General features: G+C 37.5%; 6 protein-coding genes and 1 long non-coding RNA gene across 13 annotated transcripts; 4 read left to right on the forward strand and 3 right to left on the reverse strand.

The window, feature by feature from the left end:
• Positions 1–196: 196 nt before the first annotated feature.
• LOC111461328 (MAPK kinase substrate protein At1g80180-like) lies at positions 197–550 on the reverse strand. Its single transcript, XM_023104825.1, has one exon. The coding sequence runs from the start codon at positions 548–550 to the stop codon at positions 197–199; it is 354 nt and encodes a 117-aa protein (XP_022960593.1).
• Positions 551–1,463: 913 nt separating this feature from the next.
• Positions 1,464–5,203, reverse strand: LOC111461673 (zinc finger CCCH domain-containing protein 34-like). Of its 3 annotated transcripts, none has more exons than XM_023105281.1 (3): positions 5,103–5,203; positions 4,184–4,294; positions 1,464–3,073 (listed from the first exon to the last, which is right to left on the reverse strand). In XM_023105281.1, the coding sequence occupies exon 3, from the start codon at positions 3,068–3,070 to the stop codon at positions 1,601–1,603; it is 1,470 nt and encodes a 489-aa protein (XP_022961049.1). In that variant the 5' UTR covers positions 3,071–3,073; positions 4,184–4,294; positions 5,103–5,203; the 3' UTR covers positions 1,464–1,600. The 3 variants fall into 3 exon arrangements, with proteins under 3 accessions (XP_022961049.1, XP_022961050.1, XP_022961048.1); XM_023105282.1 differs by lacking the exon at positions 5,103–5,203 and adding an exon at positions 4,578–4,810 and having other exon boundaries at positions 1,464–2,969; XM_023105280.1 differs by lacking the exon at positions 5,103–5,203 and adding an exon at positions 4,578–4,805.
• Positions 5,200–7,156, forward strand: LOC111461681. The gene is made up of 2 exons (XM_023105291.1): positions 5,200–5,888; positions 6,832–7,156. The coding sequence occupies exons 1-2, from the start codon at positions 5,220–5,222 to the stop codon at positions 7,120–7,122; spliced, it is 960 nt and encodes a 319-aa protein (XP_022961059.1). The 5' UTR covers positions 5,200–5,219; the 3' UTR covers positions 7,123–7,156.
• Positions 7,157–7,962: 806 nt separating this feature from the next.
• Positions 7,963–12,167, forward strand: LOC111461691. Of its 3 annotated transcripts, none has more exons than XR_002713631.1 (4): positions 7,963–8,067; positions 8,164–8,257; positions 9,678–9,924; positions 10,650–12,167. It is a non-coding gene; the product is annotated as an uncharacterized LOC111461691 (long non-coding RNA). The 3 variants fall into 3 exon arrangements; XR_002713633.1 differs by having other exon boundaries at positions 9,678–9,891; XR_002713632.1 differs by having other exon boundaries at positions 7,974–8,071; positions 10,650–10,961.
• LOC111461687 (zinc finger Ran-binding domain-containing protein 2-like) lies at positions 9,035–10,626 on the reverse strand. 2 transcript variants are annotated; one of them, XM_023105301.1, is made up of 4 exons: positions 10,386–10,626; positions 9,674–10,014; positions 9,356–9,426; positions 9,035–9,233 (listed from the first exon to the last, which is right to left on the reverse strand). In XM_023105301.1, exons 2-4 carry the CDS (start codon positions 10,009–10,011, stop codon positions 9,220–9,222), a joined length of 423 nt encoding a protein of 140 aa, XP_022961069.1. In that variant the 5' UTR covers positions 10,012–10,014; positions 10,386–10,626; the 3' UTR covers positions 9,035–9,219. The 2 variants fall into 2 exon arrangements, with proteins under 2 accessions (XP_022961069.1, XP_022961068.1); XM_023105300.1 differs by having other exon boundaries at positions 9,674–10,017; positions 10,386–10,619.
• Positions 12,168–13,908: 1,741 nt separating the features above from the next.
• On the forward strand, positions 13,909–16,186 carry LOC111461670 (pentatricopeptide repeat-containing protein At1g08070, chloroplastic). The gene has a single exon (XM_023105277.1). It carries the CDS (start codon positions 13,930–13,932, stop codon positions 16,123–16,125), a length of 2,196 nt encoding a protein of 731 aa, XP_022961045.1. The 5' UTR covers positions 13,909–13,929; the 3' UTR covers positions 16,126–16,186.
• A 1,792-nt stretch (positions 16,187–17,978) lies between these two features.
• On the forward strand, positions 17,979–20,994 carry LOC111461679. Of its 2 annotated transcripts, XM_023105288.1 has the most exons (3): positions 17,979–18,142; positions 19,327–20,428; positions 20,779–20,994. In XM_023105288.1, exon 2 carries the CDS (start codon positions 19,375–19,377, stop codon positions 20,416–20,418), a length of 1,044 nt encoding a protein of 347 aa, XP_022961056.1. In that variant the 5' UTR covers positions 17,979–18,142; positions 19,327–19,374; the 3' UTR covers positions 20,419–20,428; positions 20,779–20,994. The 2 variants fall into 2 exon arrangements, with proteins under 2 accessions (XP_022961056.1, XP_022961057.1); XM_023105289.1 differs by lacking the exon at positions 20,779–20,994 and having other exon boundaries at positions 19,337–20,762.
• Positions 20,995–21,275: the final 281 nt, after the last annotated feature.

Consider the following 21,275-nt stretch of genomic DNA (forward strand, 5'->3'; position numbering starts at 1 on the left):
AAAAAAAAAAAAAAAAAAAACATAAACATAAACATCTGATTTAAATGTGGAAGTTCATAATATTTTTATATATGTCTGTAATTTTCGCAGTTACAAATGGGTTCCTAAAAAAGGGTTTTTTTTTTTTTTTTTTTTTTAATTTTTAATTTTTAAAATTGAAATAAATTCCATTTTGAACGAAATAAAATTACTCCGATCAATGCTTGGATTTGTGTTGGCGAGCACCGCCGATGGGTCGGCCAAACACGCCGCAGAAGCCGCAGCCAGTGAACTTCGGTGAAGATGGGTTGGCGGCGGTCGGCGAGCGTGACGGGGATATAGCCTCTATTCTATGGGAGGCGGAAGATCGTGACCGTTCAAAGGTGGAGGCGGATCCAACGTTGCGAGAAGGCCTCAATTCTCCGGAAAGGAAAAGAGCGTCACGTTGAGGTTGTTCTTCATGACGGCGCATTGTCGGTGTCAATTCGCCACTGAAGAATCTGTCGTCCCAGACCAAGCCGGAGGAGCCCTGTCGCCGGAATGACACGGCGGACCTCTGTAACCCCGCCATGTTTATTGTGTAATCGGAGATCCAAGAAGGAGAAATAATAGAAAAAGATCCGATTTTTTTTTTCTTTTCTTTTATTTTTATTTTTTGGTTTTGGTTCGTTGGGCTTTGTTTTATTTTATAAAACCAACAAAATTTCAGTTGGGGAAAATTGGTTAAAAATATAAATTTTATTTATTTATTCCTTTTTTTTAATATTGGAATTGGATAAAAAAAGAAAAAAAAAACAAAAAAAACTCAGTTGACCAAGTCAGTAACCATCAATTTCTCTCCATAAATAGATATTATTCTTTTTATTCCCTTTTTCATTATTTTTTTTAATTTTTTTAATTATTAAAATATTATTTTAGTTTATATACTTTAATATTCAATTTATTTTACATTTTACTATTGTAATTTGAAATATTTAAATTTTATTTCGTAATTTCATTAAATTTTAATAAAATATGTTCTTTTTATGTAATTTTTATTTGTTTCCAAAATTTTATATAAAAAAATATTGATAGAGATTAATTATTTTTAGAAAAATTAATTGAAAACATATTAACTAAATTTTAACTGAAATAACTAAAATAAAAGATTAACAAAATTGGATATATTTAGTCAAACCTAAAAATAGAATTAATTGGATTAGACAACAAAAATCCATAATTAGTGAAACTAATTTGACCAAAAGAATACTCCAAATTAGATCAATAATTGATTATTTCATGATTTAGCTTCTAATCCGTTTTAATTTTTTTAAATTACGTTTTTTTAAATAATTTTTAATTAAGCATTAAATAATACAATTAATTTTTTTTTTTATATAATTTAAAAAATGTTTTTTTTTTTTTAGAAAATATGAAACAATAGTAATGAAAGAAATATAAAATTTTAAAAAATAATAATTATATTATTTGACTATTTACAACCTAAAACAATTTTACCCTAAACTGAATATGGAAGTTTAAGGATCAGATGCATACATTCAAATACTGAATGAAGACCGTTAAAAGAATGGCAAGGCCGCCATAGACACTCAAGTTGAGCTTCTGTTTCAGCTAACACTAACTAAAGCAATATATGATTTCTATTCATTTCCTTCACCAGCTCCTCCTCCTCCTCCACCTTCCTTTTGTCTTTCAGGATATCACTTAAAGGTTTTGGCCCTCTAAAGTCGGTAGAAGATGATGCAGCTCCGATCGAACGGCGTTTTTCGATTGAGAACCCTCCATTTTCTTCTACTTTTCGCTTCTCTTCTTTGATCTGCGAAAGGGTTTTCGGTCCTTTGAATGGAACTGACTTCGGATTCAATCCACGATCCCTTACGACAGGTTCCCTCGAGATGGATTTTCTTGACATGTTTGACAATGTTTGTTGTGGTGTGGTCGGAGCGTACTCGTCGTAGTGACCGCAGGGTCTGTGTTGTCTTGAGTGTCTGAACGATCCATATTGACTAAAACCATTTGAAAAGGTTATGTTTTCTGGAGGTGATACTCTAGAAATCTTCCCGACCTGTAATGCTAGTCTTCTTCCAAGGGGTGGTTGATACAAACCAGGCTTCCGAGGTTTCACAAAGTTTCCACTCATTCGACATGACAATTGATTTCTTCTCCTTGATAAACTAACAATCGAACGGTTGCCAGAAACGCTGTCTCTCTGCAGATAGCTTCGAAGGTCGGCATGATTCCATTCCTCCGAATCTAGATTCACGAGGGTGAGCCTTTTCTTTTGAGAAAACATGGACTTGATGAGTTTCCCTCTCGGACAGCTGATGATGTTTCTGTCATTGAAAAGAACAGGTTCGGTCTCTAAGTGGTTGTATGAGTGCATCTCATGTTCATAAAGAAGTTCTAAATCAGAATGCATTGGCTCATAGGCAATATGGTCTTCAAAGTTTTCCCTGCACAATCCGGGATCCTGTTCTCTCTGTTCCAGATTAGTTGACAGGATGTACTCTGGATCATCGTGGCTAGCCAAATTCCCCGACCCATCACCTACGACGACGTCAAAGCCAGGGGATAGGTTGCCTTCCTCAGTACTGTCCGTCATCGGCTCCTCATAACTCTGATCTGCAACAGCATGTATATGAGATGTACTGTCATTAGATCCCACAGCTGGAGACGAGGAGACAAGCTCATCAACAGCCACTTTTTCACACTCAAGCAACAAGATCTTTGCAGAGGCACTTTGATGTGAAACATTTTCAGAAGGTTGACCGAGACTCGAGCATTGAAATGTAACATCAATTTTCGGACCAGCTACGTTCTTCGATGGATGAAGAAATGCATCTGCGTCGGTAGAGGCTAGTCCTTTTTTGTTTCCTGAAGCTGTTTTATCCTCAGAGGACGACGCGTTGCCGCTAGGAAATACTGTCTTTGTAGATCTTGTAGCAAGAGAAATATCATTGGCATGCAAATAAGAGCATGTATCACCTTTACTGCAGCAGCCATTGAAATAAAAATAACAGGGAATGATTGTCTTGTTCACAGGTACAGAACATTGAGAAGATTCTAACACTGCTCCAGCAGGACTATCCATTGGCTAAGGAGAAAAAGGAAAACAAAAATTTTAAACACAATGGTATTACATAATGAGAGCATGATAAAGTTCCTAGAAGACCATCAACTTAAATTGATAATCACAAGGTAAGGGCCCAAGTTCTTATTATTACTTGTGTTCACCACCTAGAACAAGGTCAACAAAACATTATAATATTTGCATTTGTAACAATCTACTGAAATGCATGAGATTCTTTGTGTAACGGCCCAAGTTCACCGTTAGCTGATATTGTTCTCTTTGGGGTTTCACTTTTGGGCTTCCCCTCAAGGTTTTTAAAACACGCTAGGGAGAGGTTTCCACATCCTTATAAAGAATGTTTCATTCTCCTCCCCAACCGAGATATTGTTCTCTTTGGGGTTTTACTTTCAGGCTTCCCCTCAAAGTTTTTAAAACGCGTTAGGGAAAGGTTTCCACATCCTTATAAAGAATGTTTCATTCTAACTGAGATATTGTTCTCTTTGGGCTTTCACTTTCGGGCTTCCCCTCAAGGTTTTTAAAACATGTTAGGGAGAGGTTTCTACACCCTTATAAATAATGTTTCGTTCTCCTCTCCAACCGACGTGGGATCTCACAATCCACCTCCTTCAGTGTAGATACTTAGCTCTTGGATCCATCCATAAAGATGAGCTATAATACATATTTGGAAAAACGAAAACCACCGCTGTTTATTGCGTGACAAAGTAACGAAAAACAGTATCACTTCCTCAATTTATGTCTTAAATTAGCACAATACATTCTCTAGAACATTGCTTACTTTCCAAACAACTTACATTCCAAAATGAAATTTACAAAACAAAAAACTATGTTCTTAGTTGCATCCTGACATGCACAAATTTGTGATTACAGATACCAAAGCTATGGGGATTGAGCCTTCAAGCAAAAGCAGAACAGGGCATATGCAAACTTGAGAACCAGGAAAAGAATTTCAACAAAATGGCAGTAAATTCAACCTAAATTTAGTCTTGGAAGATTCAAAGAAAGAGTTCAGACCAAACAAGTTTCATTGCTAAACATGTATAAACAAGGTAGATGAATCAGGCATCGACTGCAACCAAGCTCAGGTGAATATTAACAAACAGATAGTCAGCTTACCGGATGCCGAAAACCACAGGCTGCATTTAAGCAGTTTCCCGCCAGCCAGTAGTAACAATCTCTAGGGTTCAGCCTAGCAATCTCGCTGTGCCGATACTCACAATCAAAACCCTGAAAAAAAAAAAACAGTTGCCGATGCATAAACATAAACACGAAAACCCGATTCCACATTAATACCGAGAAATCTAATGATCGACAGCGTAAATTCAAACACATAATCATGCCGATGCATTTCGACGGAATGCAACAAAAAATCCTTCAAATGCAGAGCAAGATCCTCACAGTAGTGATAAGATAATGGAAGCATGAACCAAATTCTCCGGTGTTCACATCGAGAAGGAATTGTAACGTGAAAAGGGGTACGATTGTTATTTATTAAGCGAGAAAAGCCGACCTTCTTGCAGGTAAGAGGTGAAGCCAAGAAATAGACGCAATCAGTGTTACGTTTACGCAAATCTTCCCCCATTGGTGTTCTTCTCAGAAGGAATTGGAAGAAGAAGAAGAAGAGAGAGCGTAAGAGAAGTGGAAGAGCAGCAACAAAATCATCGTCATAGACGGCCTTCCATGGAATTCAATTTTCAATTCCTTTTTTTATTTTACATGGCGGAGATCATTTTAAATTAAATAACCAAATACCCATTTTCCAATTCGCTTTTTTGTACACATTAATTTAACAAAGATGAATAAAAAGTATTTAAAAATGTAATTTTTAAGAACAAAAAATAAAAAATTGAGTATGGTGTGAGAAGGGGATTGGAGGGCTTTGAAAGCAGAGTGATTCTATCCGGTGCTCTGCCCCACCTCCTGGATCCCTCCATTTTTGTCGTTCTTCTCTTCAACGGCTGACAGCGTTTCACTGCTGAGAAGAAGCTTAGATATGACAGATTTTCAATAATGTAAGCTTCTTTTCATGTCTTACCTGGTTTTGCTCGACACCATTTTCCCTTACTAAACTATCTATCTAACACGCTATAGTCTGCAATAATTGTTGCTTTTCGTCTCTGTTGATTCAACGCCTTGAATGTCGAGTTGAATCATGCTTGATGGTGGTATGGCTATGTCATTTTGTGCATTGAATTGCCCAGCAGGTGTTCGACGAAATGCCAATGAGAGCATTTTTCGGTTTAGAAGGAGATTAAACCTGTATTTATCTGTACAGATCTTCTCTGTTATTCAAACTGATGAGAATGACAACTTAGCAGCATCCAAGAAGATGTCGAGTTCAGGAAAATCTCTGTCGAAAACTCGAACTCTTAAGCCCCTTCTTGTCCAGCCAAATACTGTGGGTGTCATAGGGGGAGTGTCGGTTTTTTCCACTCTACTTTTCATGGAAAAGCTCGTTTGGTGGAGTAGGAAGGATGGAGAAGAGAGCATACCTTTTGTTGTCTGCAGCGATCCAGTATTAGACAAGGGAATTCCTCATAGTGATGCCATGATCATCGAGAATTTGAAGCAGAAAACGGCGTTTCTCGAGCAGTCGGGAGCTCGATGCCTAATTACACCTTGCCATCTTTCACATAGGTGGCTTGGTGACACATCTGAGAGCTGCAAATTACCTTTCCTTCACGTCGGAGATTGTGTAGCTAGGGAGCTTAATGAGGCTAAGCTTAAGCAACTTGAAGCAGGTAGCAATGTCCGGATTGGCCTGCTTGCAACTGATACATCAACATTAACTGGTTTTTACCACGAGAGGCTACAAAAGCAGGTTTTGTAAATACATTCACTGCTCATGGCTGATACTCTAGTTTTTACCACGAGAGGCTCGACCCCTTCTCTAAAGTTCTCGAATAAAGTACACTCTTTGTTCGACACTTGAGTCACTTTTGAATACACCTTCGAGTTTAAGGGCATGGTTCTGACATCGTGTTATGAATCATGACTCTCCATAATGGTATAATATTGTCGGCTTTGAGTATAAGCTCTCATGGGTTTACTTTGTACTTTCCCAAAAGGCCTCATACCAATGAAGGTGTCGTCGTGTGAGACTCTGTGATGTCCCACATTTGTTGGGGAGGAGAACAAATCACCCTTTTATAAGGGTGTAGAAACCTTCCCCTAGTAGACCGTTTTAAAGCCTTGAGTGAAAGCCTGAAAGGGAAAGCCTAAAGAGGACAATATCTACTAGCGGTAGATTTGGGTCGTTACGAATGGTATCAGAGCCAGACACTGAACGATGTGTCAGCCTTCTCGTTGTTACCTGAAGGGGGGTAGACACGAGGTAGTGTGCCAGTAAGGACGCTGGGCCCCAAAGGGGGGTGGATTTGATGGTGGTCCCACGTTGATTGGAGAAAGGAACGAGTGCCAGCGAGGACGCTGAGCCCTGAAGGGGGTGGATTTTGATGTCCCACATTGGTTGGGGAGGAGAACAAATCTCACCCTTTATAAGGGTGTGGAAACCTTCTCCTAGTAGACGCGTTTTAAAGCCTTGAGGGGAAGCTCGAAAGCTCGAAAGGGAAAGCCCAAAGAGGACAAGTAGACGCGTTTTAAAGCCTTGAGGGGAAGCTCGAAAGGGAAGGCCCAAAGAGGACAATATCTACTAGCGGTGGATCTGGATCGTTACAGACTCCTCCCAACAATCCTCAACATTTTTCTACACTATTTACTAAACGATCCCAAACATTTCTTCTGAATTCCTCGTGTTCTTTCAGGGCTTCGATGTCGTCGTGCCGGACGAGGCAACCATGGAGCATATAGTAATTTCTGCAGTGGAAGCTTTCCATAAAAGGGATCACGAAGGAGCAAGAAATCTGTTGAGAATTGCTGTTCATGTTCTATTGACAAGGGCTGTGAATATGGTAATCCTTGCTTCTGATGAACTCCTTAATCTTCTTCCTCCAGATGACCCCATTCTGGAAAAATGCATTGACCCCATGGATGCGTTGGCCAAAGCAGCCATTAAATGGTCAAGATCTGCGGGACATCTCCATGAGAAAGCTTAGCTCACAAGCTATATACTTTACGTGTGTTAGGAATCACGGCTCTTCACAATGGTATGATATTGCCCACTTTAAGCCCAAGCTCTCATGGTTTTGCTTTGGCCTTCTCCAAAAGGCCTCGTACCAATAGAGAAAGATAGTATTCCTTGGTCATAAACTCATGATCAATCCCAAAATTAGCCAAAATTAGCCAAGGTGGGACTCACTTCCAATAATCTTCGACAATGTGTTGATTGGAGGCATGAATTAAATGGACGCACTCCCAATAATCTTTGACAATGTGTTGATTAGAGGCATGAATTAAATGTCAATGTGGGACTCACTCCCAATAATCCTCGAAAATGTGTTGATTGGAGGCACGAAGGATGAAATATAAACAGGAACCAACATAGACCACAGCATCAAGCTCTCTTTAGAAGAACATGGAAGCCAGTCCACTGTCTAAATTATCATATTTATTTTATTTTTGTCTCTTAATTTTTTTTTATATAATTAGATTTGTAAAAAATAAAAACAAAAAATAAAAAAAATAAAAAAACTGAAATTTATTTTCAGACCTCATACATAATAAAATATTTGCCTATTTTTCAAATAATTTAGAAAAATATGGTGACAAGGACTTAAATGAAATATTTAGAGAAAAAGAAAATAAAGTTCTGAAAATAAAATGAAATAAAGCTGAAATTTATTTATAATGTTTGGATTTTTTTTTTAAACATTTTTTTTTCAGTTTAAACTTAGTCGATATAAAGAATAAATTAAAAAAAATCTAAAATGTTGGGTTTTATGAATATCTAAAAGTTATTATTATTATTATTATTATTATTTGGTTAAAATAAACGGTATAGACATAAAATGGACTATGCTGAGCGAATTGGAAAGGTCATGTTTTCTCGATGCATTTGAAGACTGGAACTCTAGACCTTGGAACGTTGTTCATCATGAATCGTCTGTTGAGTTTAATTTTCGTTTGATTTGGTAATTTTCTTTTTTTTTTAGTATCTTCTCTGACTCTGAATTCCATCTCGTTCTTGTATTTTACAGATGATGAAGTTTGTTTATGAGGCGATGGAGGCGACTCTCGCTTTTCCACTGAGATTGAAGGTGTTGCGACGAAAATCGAAAGCGGGAAAGTAATGTAAGAGACGATTCAAATTCATAAAAACTACCGCCATTCAAACTTCGTACATTTAGAACTTGTTCTTGATATGATTTTCGATTTCGTAAAAGTTTTGCAACGAACCTTTTTTCTTTTTTGAAATGTGTAGAGATGGTCTTGGTAGCTATGTGTATTTTGGATCTGTTCTTGTACAAGTTCAGGTGAGGAATTTTCTATGATAGGTGAATCGGAATCCCCAAAGTAAAATAGCCTAATTAGATAATGAAGGCGAATTATGCTACATAATTCACCTGCAAAGGTTCTCTAGAGATTCGAGTTTTTTCTAGGGGACACCAAATCTTCTTTACAGCCACTGATGAAAGTTGGGTTTGACTCGCAATTTGAGCCTAATAATGTTATTAGAAGGGCGTTTTCATTAATGTCCGTTGAAGTGGGGCATCTGGTTCTTATCTATTTTTATACATAAGAATCTATTTCTTTGAGATTTGATGGTTGAAGAACCATAAATTATTGAGCTGAAAGTTGAGTCTATCTTATTAGGAGCTTGCTATTCACACAGATTCTGAATCTTAATCAACACCCCACCCTCTCAACCTTCCCCCTGGTTCAATCTCAAAGCTTCTATATGCTGACATAATAGTTTCCATTTCAATTTGATTCTGTGTTTAAAGCAACCATTGACATTCCAAACAGTATTTGGATATGTTTGTTCTTGTTTTGCGCATCCATTGGATAGAGAGAGAGAGAGAGAGAGAGAGAGAGAGAGAGAGAGAGTATCAAGCTATGTTGCAATGCTAAAGAGGGGAAAATGGGCCTCCACCCATGATATCTATATCGAGGAGCATTCTAAGGGCTTAACATTATTGTTGTTAGTCATTACAAAAAGAAAAGGAAAACAAAAGGCAGCATTTGGATAGGGATCGGATGCCAAGAAGACGATATAATCGCATAAGGAGAGCCTTCCAAAATTCCTTCCCGCTTTAAACTGCACCACCTAAAAGATAGAGCACCCAAAATTGAATCACACCCAAGTGACACACGGTAAATTAAACACTTTTTGAGGGGCAGTAGATAACAAAAAGGTGCAAATTATGTTCTTCATTGATATAAACTCACCGAAACCTCTTGGTGTTTTGCATTTAAAACACTCCATCCTGCTTGCATAATTATGTATTCCGCATCCAATTCTGTACAACACAACATTATATGTTTTTTTCTTTCAGTTCAACATTACATGTTAATTAAACACATTGAATACTGGTGCGAGTTTAAACAACATCAACCAATTTTATTGTTCGTTTTCAGCGTGATCTTTTGAGTAAGGAATTTGAAATTCTGTCGCTGAAAGTAATGCAGGTGTGAATTATATTTCCATTTGAATGGCTTTACTGTTTTGATAAACTTTTATTGTAAAGTTTATTGTTGTGTATGTACCTAGGGCAAACCCAGTCTCCAGATTTCCATCCAGGTGGGATGCTTGCATCAGATCCATACTGATCGGAACCCATCATGTAGGCGCCATAATCACCAGGATAGACGGACTTAAATGCACCACATCTAAAGCAGTTCGGGCGGCTGGCGTAATTGTGAGCTCCGCAGCTGACGGCAGTGCAGTACCAGTCTCCGGCCAACACCTCCGTCTTGTTGTAACTGTAAGTTGAAGGGTCTGGGCCTCCATACTTGGGGTAACTGCAACGATGACATGCTTCTCTTTTCTTGAAATTTACGTTCTGGCAAACGTTGCATATCCAGTCTCCTGCTGACCAGCTCATTCCCTTCTATATATCAAAATACCATTATCCATAAGTTGAGAGAGAATCAAATAAAAAACTGCACAAGGGGTCTAAAACTCTGTCATAATCTTCAACAATGTTCAAGCTCTATGAATGCAATTGGAGTGCCAAAAAAAAAAAAGAGAGAGAGAGAGAAGAAACTTAAGACTTCAAAATTTGAGTACCCTTTTCCCCAAATGCCTTGTCGATGGCTAATGTAAACACACATATATTTCTTTTGTGGGGGGTGGGGGAGGGGAGGGGGGAGGTTGAATCCCAAGAGCTTTTTTCTTCCCTAATAACAGAAGGCCAATGGAGAAAAAAAAAAAGAAAAAAAAAAGAAAGGAATTTGACGACTGAAGTAGGAAGCTCACCTTGATGAAGAAAAGATGGATGTAATAAAGAATGGTTCTGTTGGGTAATAGGTGAATTGAATTGGTGGAAGAGAATTCAAAATTGTTAGAAGTGAGTTTGTTGAATTTGTTAGCTGGGGGAGCGGGGGGTTTATATAGTTGGCCAACTTCTCAGTGTCGGGGTCCATTTTATGGTGGTGTTTCTTTTATTCCCTTGCCTTTACATAGATGGTTTCCTCCTCATGTGATTCCCGGAAGTTGATTATCTTTTTATTCTTAACACAGAAAACGTTTGGCCCGACGGGCAACCCGGTTGGTAAGAGCTTGGAGTCTCTTAGGCATACCGGCTTAGATATCCCAAATTTGAATCTTCAGGTGAGCTTAATACTAAATTTTTTTTTATGTTTCTTTTGTTCGGGGCTTGCGTTGGGCATAGGTGCCCCCTATTATCTATAATATACATATATATCTTATTGAAAACTTCACATGGTAGATTAATTTCTTTAAGCAATACAAATCTATTCAGAAAGGTACATTTCATTCCTAGAAAAATAGACATCTCGTGCAATCATATGAGTATTTTAAATCATTATTCCAGTTCTTGTGCTTTTGTTTGTAGGGTAATAACTTTTCTCAAAAGTATTCCGCGTTTACTCTAGACTAATGCCTTACTTTGTATCTTGAGATACCCTAGAAGACAAGCCAAACTTTGTCACTGATAAATTGATTCCATTTTTCACTTTTGAAGTATATATAGGTTTGAATATAGTTTTAGCCCTAATGTCTTAATGAAAACCAAGTTTAAATTTTGCCATCTATATTGTTCAACTCCATTACTTGAATACTTTTGGTCTTTTTAATATTATTAATTCTAGTTTAAATCATGTTGGATAACTATTTAGTTCCTGAAAACTAGGCTTGTAAACACTATTTCTACCTATTAGTTTCAAGATGTTGATAGATTATAGTTGACGAAAGAGGTAATATAGAAGATGAATATGGTTAGAACATACATCCAAAAAATTGGACAACAAGTGTATACTAGGAATTATAGGTAGAGTTTAGATACGTGAGATTTGAACATTTGGCTTCGTGATCGAGATTATGAAAAAAGAAAAGGGTTTGGGAGTTGGGACAGGGGGTTTTAGGTAGGAAGTGGTAGCTAGGTGAGATGCCCTTGTGTTGGGTGGACTTTGTTTGCTCCAACTTGGCCAAATAAGCCTTCCCCATGTAGTTTCATTATGTGGACCAAATCCTTTCACAAAAGAAGGGGTTAAATAAAACACAAAACAACTGAAACAAAAAGTTGATTGTGTTATTATTATTGTTATATAATTGCCTCTCTTTCCCCCATTGGAATCTATTCCTGTTAAGTGCACATCCATCAGCCTCCCAAATTCCCTTTCCCTTCAATAATGCAACAAAAGATGGGCACTCCTTAGATTCATCATCCCATTTCACCTCCTCATGCTGCCTTTCCTCTGGCCCTCCCATTGCTCAATTTATATGCATGCACATATGCAATTTCTATCTCCACTTTCCTTTTCTTTTTCAGGTGGGGTTCAGGTGATTTGAATGTCTATAGAGGATATATGTCTAAATTAGTCGAGACACTCGAGTAAAGGAGAGATATATGAATGAGTCGAAACCATATCTGAATGAGCCGAGACCATATCTGAATGAGAGTAATCACGAGCATAGATAGCTAAGAAAGGCTGAATAGGATGAAAGTTACTACCTATACCAATAATGTTCACTTTCCTTTTCGGTGGTGCAATCATAAGAACTCTAAAGTTAAACGTGTTTTACTTGGAGTAATTTTATGTTGGGTAACCTCTTGAAAATTTTCCTAAGATGTATGTGAGTAAGGACTAGAATAACTTATTTTGATCTCTGGGATAGTTTTCACTTTTAGAAGCGAGAAGTCACGTGAGATGTCGCAAAGGATGTAAGAGAATGTCGGGATCACTAAATGGCAATCCAAATTCTAAATACTAGGCATGGATTGTGTAAATATAAATAAAAGCATAGCTATCAAAACTTGAAATGGTGTATATTACAACATTTTGTTACACATTTAGAATATTCTCGATTGATATTTCAACTTTTAGAACTAGTAATCTTAAGCTTATTCGTAAGCATAAATAATTATACAAATCTAAATATACTCATGTTTACATTTTAAGAACTTAAAAGTTCATATTATTTTATCATCCAAAAGTATATTATACGATAATTGCTATAAACTTAAAAATGTTAAATAAAATCAAAATTATATGTCAAATATTTACTAAAACTTTAATTTCCTCAAATTAAATAAATATTACAATTAAATTTGAAAAAGTATCAGTTTCCTTAAAGAACTTTCATATTTTCAATAAATTATAAAACATAGGTGTATTATAAAAGTATTTATAGGATTTAAAATTGACCTAAATTTTTATTGTAATTTGTATGCTTAACAAAATTATTCTATTAATATTCTTTTTTATTAATATTAGTAGGAAAATAAAAATAAAAAAATTGAATGGATGCAACTCTAATTAGGCAAGTTTAGAATATAAATAGATTTTTTTTATTAAAAAAATAGTAAATAAATAAATTGGAATAATTTGGATTGCGGCGAACCGACGCTGGGTAGAGTACATGGGCAGCCTCAGAAATTTCGGAAATATCAAAAAGGCTATTTATTATTTTATTGTTTTTTGTTTCTTTTTCTTTTTATAAGATGTAACTTTATCTATTATTTATTTATTTATTTATTTTCTACATGTATGTAGGGGAGCTCTTAATAAATAACTAAAAAATAATTTGTTTCTAGACAATTAAATAATATAACGAGATAAAATCATTATAAAATACCTAATTTCTTTCTAAATAATATCGGAGATTGTCTAAACACCGACGAGTATGTTCACGAGTCAAGTAGAACGATAAATTTTTTATTTTGTATTTCATAGACAAATATAACGGGTGCGCATAGGATCGAGTAAGCATAAGTGGGTGGGGAATAATAAATAAAAAGGAGAGGCCAAAAATGTAAAAACAAGACACGATGAATATTCCAATAATGAAACACGAAAATCTTAGACAAATGCAAATGTAAATGCGCTTTCATAATTCCAAAAATTCTTTATTCTCTCTATTTTTTTTTTTTTTTTTTGAAAAAGGAAAATTATTATGTTCTTAAAAAGAAAAAGGGCAAACCCCTTTAATAATACTTGGAGAATCCTCATCCTAACACTTCAAAGCAAAGGTTGAATATGAATATTCCCTTTCTCCATATATCCAACCCCCTTACACCGTAACTTTACCCTACTCTATCTGTCTTGGTTCGTTACGAGTACGATCAATTATTATTATTATTATTAAATTTAATAAAATATATTTTTTTTTAATTTATATATTGTCATATTAAATTTATATATATTTTAATTATGAATAAAATTTAATTAAAATTTATATTGCTTTTGGCGGGTGAAAGTCCGTACAACTATATTTCAAATAATAACGACCCTTATCTCTAACGCACTCGCCACCGCCACGGCCTTCGTAGCGCCCAAAAATGGCGACTTCTGCTCCTTCACTGGTACTTTCACCCACCTCTCCTTCTTCCGACCCGCCTTATAGGCTCCTTCAAGATCACCCATCTCTCAAGCTTATCTCCAAATGCCGAAGCATTCGAACTCTCAGACAAATCCACGCTCAGATCATCAAGACTGGCCTCCACAACACTCAGTTTGCCCTCAGCAAGCTCATCGAGTTTTCCGCTGTTTCGCGCTATGCTGATATCTCTTATGCTGTTTCTCTATTTAATTCCATTGAAGAGCCCAATTTATTCATTTGGAATTCGATGATTCGAGGGCTTTCGATTAGTCTATCGCCCGTTCTGGCCTTGGTTTTCTTTGTCAGAATGATTCATGCCGGGGTAGAGCCGAATTCTTACACTTTTCCTTTTCTTTTGAAGTCTTGTGCTAAGCTTGCCTCTGCCCGTGAAGGGAAACAGATTCATGCGCATGTTTTGAAGCTTGGGTTCGTGTCTGATGTGTTCATTCATACTTCGCTTATCAATATGTATGCGCAGAGCGGTGAAATAAATTATGCCCAATTGGTTTTTGATCAAAGTAATTTCAGGGATGCAATTTCTTTCACTGCACTAATCGCTGGTTATGTGTTGTGGGGTTATATGGATCGCGCTCGGAAACTGTTCGATGAAATGCCTGTTAGAGATGTGGTGTCCTGGAATGCTATGATTGCTGGATATGCACAAACTGGTAGATCCAAAGAGGCGTTGTTGTTGTTTGAAGAAATGAGGAAAGCAAATGTCCCCCCAAATGAGAGTACTATTGTCTCCGTTCTTTCTGCTTGTGCTCAGTCAAATGCTCTGGATTTAGGAAATTCGATGCGCTCTTGGATTGAAGATCGCGGGCTTTGTTCGAATCTTAAGCTTGTAAATGCCCTTATTGACATGTATTCAAAGTGTGGTGATCTTCAGACTGCTCGTGAGTTGTTTGATGAAATGCCTGAAAGGGATGTGATCTCATGGAATGTTATGATCGGCGGTTACACTCACATGTGCAGCTATAAAGAAGCCTTGGCATTATTCCGCGAGATGCTAGCCTCAGGTATTGAGCCCACTGACATCACCTTCCTTAACGTTCTTCCGTCTTGTGCTTGTTTAGGTGCCATTGACGTCGGTAAGTGGATACATGCTTATATAAACAAAAACTTCAACTCAGCCAGTACATCTCTGTGGACGAGTCTGATAGATATGTATGCTAAATGCGGTAATATAGATGCGGCAAGACAGGTCTTTAATGGTATGAATTTCAAAAGCTTGGCTTCTTGGAATGCCATGATATGTGGGCTAGCAATGCATGGACAAGCAAATGAAGCTCTTGAGCTTTTCTCAAAAATGTCTAGTGATGGAATTGAACCAAATGAGATAACCTTTGTTGGTGTTTTATCTGCTTGTAAACATGCTGGTTTTGTTGATCTCGGACGCCTATTTTTCAGCTCTATGATTCAAGACTATAAGATATCTCCAAAATCCCAACATTATGGATGCATGATAGATCTTCTTGGGCGAGCTGGGTTGTTTGAGGAAGCAGAGTCCTTAATACAAAACATGGAAATGAAACCAGATGGAGCCATTTGGGGTTCCCTTCTTGGGGCATGTAGAGACCATGGACGAGTCGAGTTAGGAGAAATAGTTGCCGAACGTCTTTTCGAACTCGAGCCAGATAATCCTGGAGCTTATGTGCTTTTATCCAACATATATGCAGGGGCTGGTAAATGGGATGATGTTGCAAGAATAAGAACAAAATTGAACGACAAGGGAATGAAGAAAGTTCCTGGTTGTACCACCATCGAAGTCGATAACGTCGTTCATGAGTTCCTGGTCGGGGACAAAGTTCATCTGCAAAGTGAAAACATTTACAAGATGCTGGAAGAAGTAGACAGACAATTAAAGGAGTTCGGATTTGTACCAGATACATCCGAGGTACTGTATGACATGGATGAAGAATGGAAAGAAGGAGCTCTAAGCCACCATAGTGAGAAATTAGCGATTGCTTTTGGATTGATAAGTACAAAACCAGGTACACCAATTACAATCATTAAAAATCTTCGTGTCTGTCGTAATTGTCATGCTGCCACAAAGCTAATATCTAAGATATTCAATAGAGAGATTATTGCTAGAGATAGGAACCGTTTTCATCACTTCAAAGATGGTTCTTGCTCATGTAATGACTATTGGTGAATGATTTACATAATCTTGTGATACTTGTCTGAAGCAGATCTGTTTCTATGTTGGAATGAAAGCCAGTGTTTGTTTGTTCTTCAGATGATGGGTTTTGCTTACGTTTTCTTTGGCATAGCTAGACACAGATGGAGAGCTGTCTTTTTGTGGTAGCCATGACTCACAAGCAAAAACTGTCATTTTGAAAACTTCATGCTTCAAATGGTTGAGTTTGGCTCGAAGAAATTTCGAAACAGCCTTGTCGACACGTCCGCGATATATGCCACTCCGATCACTGTAGGTATAGTACAGAAATGAGATTGATATAGAATAATAATCTATGGAGATTGTGAGAGGCTGGAGATCCCTACATCGGTTGAGGAGGAGACCGAAACATTTCTTATAAGGGTGTGGAAACTTCTCCCTAGTAGACGCTTTAAAAAAAAATGGTGATACTGTAACAATCCAAACTCACTGCTAGCAGATAGTGTCCTTCTTAGGTTTTCCCTCGAAGTTTTATATCAAGTCTGCTAGGGGGAGGTTTCCACACTCTTATAAAGAATGCTTCGTTCCCCTCTCCAACCGATGTGGGATCTCACAATCCACCTCCCTTTAGGGCCAAGCGTCTTCGCTGGCACACCGCTTGGTGTCTGGCTCTGATACCATTTGCAACAGTCCCACTGCTAGCATATATTGTCCTCTTTAGGCTTTTCCTTTCAAGATTCCCCTCAAGGGTTTTAAAACACGTCCGATAAGGAAAGGTTTCAACACCCTTATAAAGAATGTTTTCCTTTCGAGATTCCCCTTGAGGGTTTTAAAACGCGTCTGATAAGGAAAGGTTTCAACACCCTTATAAAGAATGTTTTCCTTTCGAGATTCCCCTTGAGGGTTTTAAAACGCATCTGATAAGGAAAGATTTCAACACCCTTATAAAGAATGTTTTCCTTTCGAGATTCCCCTCAAGTGTTTTAAAACGCGTCTGACAAGGAAAAGTTTGAACACACTTATAAAGAATGTTTCGTTCCCCTCTCCAATCGATGTTGGATCTCACAATCCACTTCTGACACATCACCCGGTGTCTCACTCTAATACCATTTGTAACAACCCAAACCCTCTATTTGCAAGTTCCTCTTTCCAACCAACATGGGATCTCACAAATTCGTAACGGACTATAATATACAATATCTACTAGTGATAGTCTCGAACTCAAGTCGTTACACGAGCAATGTTAGGCTCTCGCCCATGACAAGATCCTTAGGTGCGTGAAGGGGCGGCTAAAAAACCTCAATTCTACAAGGAACGAAAAGCCATTTTTAAGTTGTAATACTTCATAGAATATAAAACCATGATTAGACATGACTCAAGCTTGGCTTTTTAAATTTTTAATTCTCAAAATCATTCAAACATAATCTTTTTTTATTTCATATATTTCTTTAAACAAATGCGTTCGTATAGAATATATCAATCCATATAATACGACCCATAAAATTCTTAATTAATTTTGGGTTAAACCAACCGTTTGGTCAATGTAATTGGATCTTATTCTATATTAATTAATTGACATGGTTCGACCGTGCTCTCACTATTCATGACCTATTCCTTTCAGGGCCTCTGGGATATTTTTTTCTTTTTATTTCATATTTTTGTTTAAAAATATTAATTTTGTAAAAAAGAAATTAAAGTTTAAGAATAGATATTATATTATTAATTAGAGGGTCCAAAACAGAAATATAGGATATCAAATTAATATTTAAAAGAAAAAAAAAAAGAGAAATTAAATATTAAAAAAAAAATTAAAGTAAAAGTCTTCATAAGCGAACTGGGATGATCCACGTCGGTTCCATGTAAGCAGGCAATTGTTTATATATAGCGCCGGGGAATTTCTTTGTCCTTTCTTTCTCGCTGTTGCTGAAGCTGCCCTAGATCGAGCTTCGATTGTCTGAGCAATTCATCGTCTTCCTTGTTCCCCAATCGATAAGATTATTCTCTCTTCACTGACAACTTCTGAGGATTCCATTTCTTTAATTCCTTCTCTTTGGTAATTCTCTGCTCTTACCATCTCCAAACCCTGCTCTCCCGATTCTTGTTTCTTGGGGCTCTCAGCGGATCTTTCCATAATCGATTCATTTCCCTTTGATTTTTCCCCCGATCATCCTTTTTCCCCCTTAGAATTTGTGGGTTTGGGGGGGGTTGATGGTTTAAGTGGACTTGAGACAAGCTTTAGGACTTATGGTTGTGAAATTGCATATATCTTAAGCTGGTGTTTTGGCTTGGGCTGGAGATTGGATTGTGTCGATGGTTGGTTTGGTGTTATGAAATTTATTTTGTTTTGAGTTTATATCGACTTTTCTTTCTGGAAATGAGAAATACTCTGTTCGAAATATTACTTGCAACTGTGTATTCTTGTTGTTGTAATGACTGAGAACATGGGTGATTGTATTGAAACATATGAGCATGTAGTTTGCTTTTACGATTGATTTCACGCTTTCAATCGCACTAGTCCCATGCTGTCTTTATTTAAGAAAAAAGGTTTTATCTCATATGAAGAAGGAATTGGAGTACTAAATCATTTATATCTGCAGTTACTTAGCATTTGGTTTCAGCCATTTCTGAACTGTGGCTGTCATATAAATCTAAATAATACAGAAAGCCGTACATTCATCAACAAATTTTCACATACTACTGCTAATGTTGAAGCTTCAAGCCATGATTTCTTCAGGAAAATTAGCAAGACAATGGATTCATATCTTGAAATCCAATTTTGTATCTTGAAAACGACTTCTATTGATGTAGTCTTCTATGTGGAATTTTGTTGAGTCCGTTTTGTTATTTTCAACCAATTCTATAATTGTTGTTCCATGTTTTCCCCTTGTTTTGAAGAGAATGATTTCTTGAGTTGATAAACAGCATAGCTGCTGCTCCCATGAGACATGTTCTTGTGGAATCTGCTTTTTCATTGTCTTATTGCCACTCTAATCTCCTTGTTATACTTTAAGAAGCAATGAGCTAGTCATTTAATGGCATAATTAGGAGTTTCCTTCTTTTCCTAATGCCCTTGGCCAAATTTTCTGCATTGTGTTTTTAGTCATATGATAACACAACATAGAGCATGGGTACAAACGTAGACTACATCTTATTTAGTATTGTGAAAAAGGGTGTAAAATCTTATGTTAAAATTGATCTCTTACAGTTTTTTTTTTTTTCCTGCAATTGCCTGGTTAGGATTGCTCAGCACTTTAGGGCGCTTTTTTCTGTTCTAGAAGATTCATCATGCCGAAGGAGAGAAGAGATCGTTCTGCATCTCATGATAGGTATAGAGCATCTCCATTCAGTTGCAGCTCCAGTCATGCTAGACGATCTTCACCTAAACTACCCTTGGGAAGTGAGGATAATTTGAGAGAGTGGGAAGAAGTCAGATGTCCTGTGTGCATGGAACATCCTCATAATGCAGTTTTACTCATATGTTCATCCCATGAAAAGGGTTGCCGTCCTTACATGTGTGATACTAGTCGACGCCACTCAAATTGTCTAGATCAATTCTGCAAGTTGTTTTCAGAAACTTCAAGTATAATGCCAGTGCAGGAAGACGTGGAGCTTCCAACGGTAAACTCTTCACTCCCAACAGTAAACTCTTCGCCGACATTGGAATCTGAGCCCGTGGTTGATGATACACCAGATGAACAGACTGAGGGGATTCAGCTTCCTGTGCACCCTTCATCTTGTGAAAATCAGATGCAGCCAAAGTTGGTATGCCCTTTGTGCCGAGGGAGGATAAAAAAGTGGGTTGTTGACGAGCATGCTCGTCAGTTCATGAATGCAAAACCAAGAAGTTGTTCCTGTGAGACATGTAACTTCAGTGGACCCTATACAGATCTTAGGAAGCACGCAAGGAAGGAGCATCCTCTTGTGCGTCCATCAGAAGTAGACCCTGAACGACAGCATAACTGGCGACGACTCGAGCGGCAGAGGGACCTGGGAGACCTTCTGAGCACACTACAATCATCATTTGGAGAGGATAGGGTTGATGATAGTATTTTACCCATTGATGATGGTGGTTGGCTCACAGTTTTCTTCCTTATCCGAGTTTTTAGACCTGAATCCAGTAGAAGAAGCAGCAGTTGGTCTAATGTATCTAGAGCTAGAGGCCAACCAAGTTTTAGGAGGAGAACAACCAGACTATGGGGTGAGAGTTATGATGGAGAAATAGGCTCATCTTCCAGAGATGAAGATAATGACACATCAGATGATGGATCAGGCCCGTTGAGGCGCCATGAGCGCGTACAGAGACAGACAACTCCAGATAATGCACCTTGATACTCTTGATGTATGTGGTTTTCTTTTGATTCTCATGCTTTGAGGATGGTTGAGTAAACAGATTTTCTCAATCTGCGTGTGGCAGCAGGTAGTAATTGGTTACTGCTTCTGTTGCCCTTTTGTTCTTTCAAACGGAAAGAAAGATGGAGGCTGTTCCTTGCTGCCTTTATCATGTGTTCCATTGATTCTGGATCAATTCTGGTTCGAATCTTGTAATTTACTGGACCTCGAGTCTTTAAATGTCTTTCTATGGCAGCCCTCGTACTCTCTACATATGTTGCTGCACTTTCAACTTAGTTTCGATCTCTCTCTCTCTCTATATATATATTTCTCTTTCAATAAAATTACTTTGATTTTCAGGAAGTGGTATGTTCAATCGAAGGCTCTTGGACCATCCATCTTCTATGCCAACTAAATGGATATCCAGCCTCAAAGAAACAGCCACGAAAAGAGGTTCCATCATTACTGCTAACTACTGGGTCAATATGAGTGAACTTGCATATCAAACATTAGTTCATCTTATAACTCTAAGCTATATGAATGCAATCAATTAGCTAAATGTGCCTCTTATCTTGATTTTCTCTTGGTCCATGATTTTCTTTTGAATGCATCTTAGACCTAGTGGTAGAGGCTCTTGTTACACAATCCACTCGACGTGGGATCTCACAATCCACCCCCTTAAGAGGTCCAGCTGGCACATCACTCGATGTCTGCCTTTGGTACCATTTGTAGCATCCTAATCCCACTGTTAGTAGATATTGTTTGCTTTGACTCGTTACGTATTGCATTTAGCCTCACGGTTTTAAATTGCGTTTGTTAGGGAGAGGTTTCTACACCTTTATAAGGAATGTTTCGTT

The sequence above is a fragment of the Cucurbita moschata genome, unplaced genomic scaffold (genome assembly GCF_002738365.1).
Source record: "Cucurbita moschata cultivar Rifu unplaced genomic scaffold, Cmos_1.0 Cmo_Scf00025, whole genome shotgun sequence".
Lineage (NCBI taxonomy): Eukaryota > Viridiplantae > Streptophyta > Magnoliopsida > Cucurbitales > Cucurbitaceae > Cucurbita > Cucurbita moschata.

What these genes read in the sequence shown, in the direction of transcription:
- LOC111461328 (XM_023104825.1), bottom strand. Translation starts at nt 550, where the DNA reads ATGGCGGGGTTACAGAGGTCCGCCGTGTCATTCCGGCGACAGGGCTCC.
- LOC111461673 (XM_023105280.1), bottom strand. Translation starts at nt 4,649, where the DNA reads ATGGGGGAAGATTTGCGTAAACGTAACACTGATTGCGTCTATTTCTTG. An exon ending in CACCTCTTACCTGCAAGAAG is followed by an intron (nt 4,295 to 4,577) that starts GTCGGCTTTTCT and finishes TTTTTTTTTCAG; the next exon opens with GGTTTTGATTGTGAGTATCG. An exon ending in CCTGTGGTTTTCGGCATCCG is followed by an intron (nt 3,074 to 4,183) that starts GTAAGCTGACTA and finishes TTTTCTCCTTAG; the next exon opens with CCAATGGATAGTCCTGCTGG.
- LOC111461681 (XM_023105291.1), top strand. Translation starts at nt 5,220, where the DNA reads ATGCTTGATGGTGGTATGGCTATGTCATTTTGTGCATTGAATTGCCCA. An exon ending in ACGAGAGGCTACAAAAGCAG is followed by an intron (nt 5,889 to 6,831) that starts GTTTTGTAAATA and finishes GTGTTCTTTCAG; the next exon opens with GGCTTCGATGTCGTCGTGCC.
- LOC111461687 (XM_023105301.1), bottom strand. Translation starts at nt 10,011, where the DNA reads ATGAGCTGGTCAGCAGGAGACTGGATATGCAACGTTTGCCAGAACGTA. An exon ending in GGAGACTGGGTTTGCCCTAG is followed by an intron (nt 9,427 to 9,673) that starts GTACATACACAA and finishes TGTGTTGTACAG; the next exon opens with AATTGGATGCGGAATACATA.
- LOC111461670 (XM_023105277.1), top strand. Translation starts at nt 13,930, where the DNA reads ATGGCGACTTCTGCTCCTTCACTGGTACTTTCACCCACCTCTCCTTCT.
- LOC111461679 (XM_023105288.1), top strand. Translation starts at nt 19,375, where the DNA reads ATGCCGAAGGAGAGAAGAGATCGTTCTGCATCTCATGATAGGTATAGA.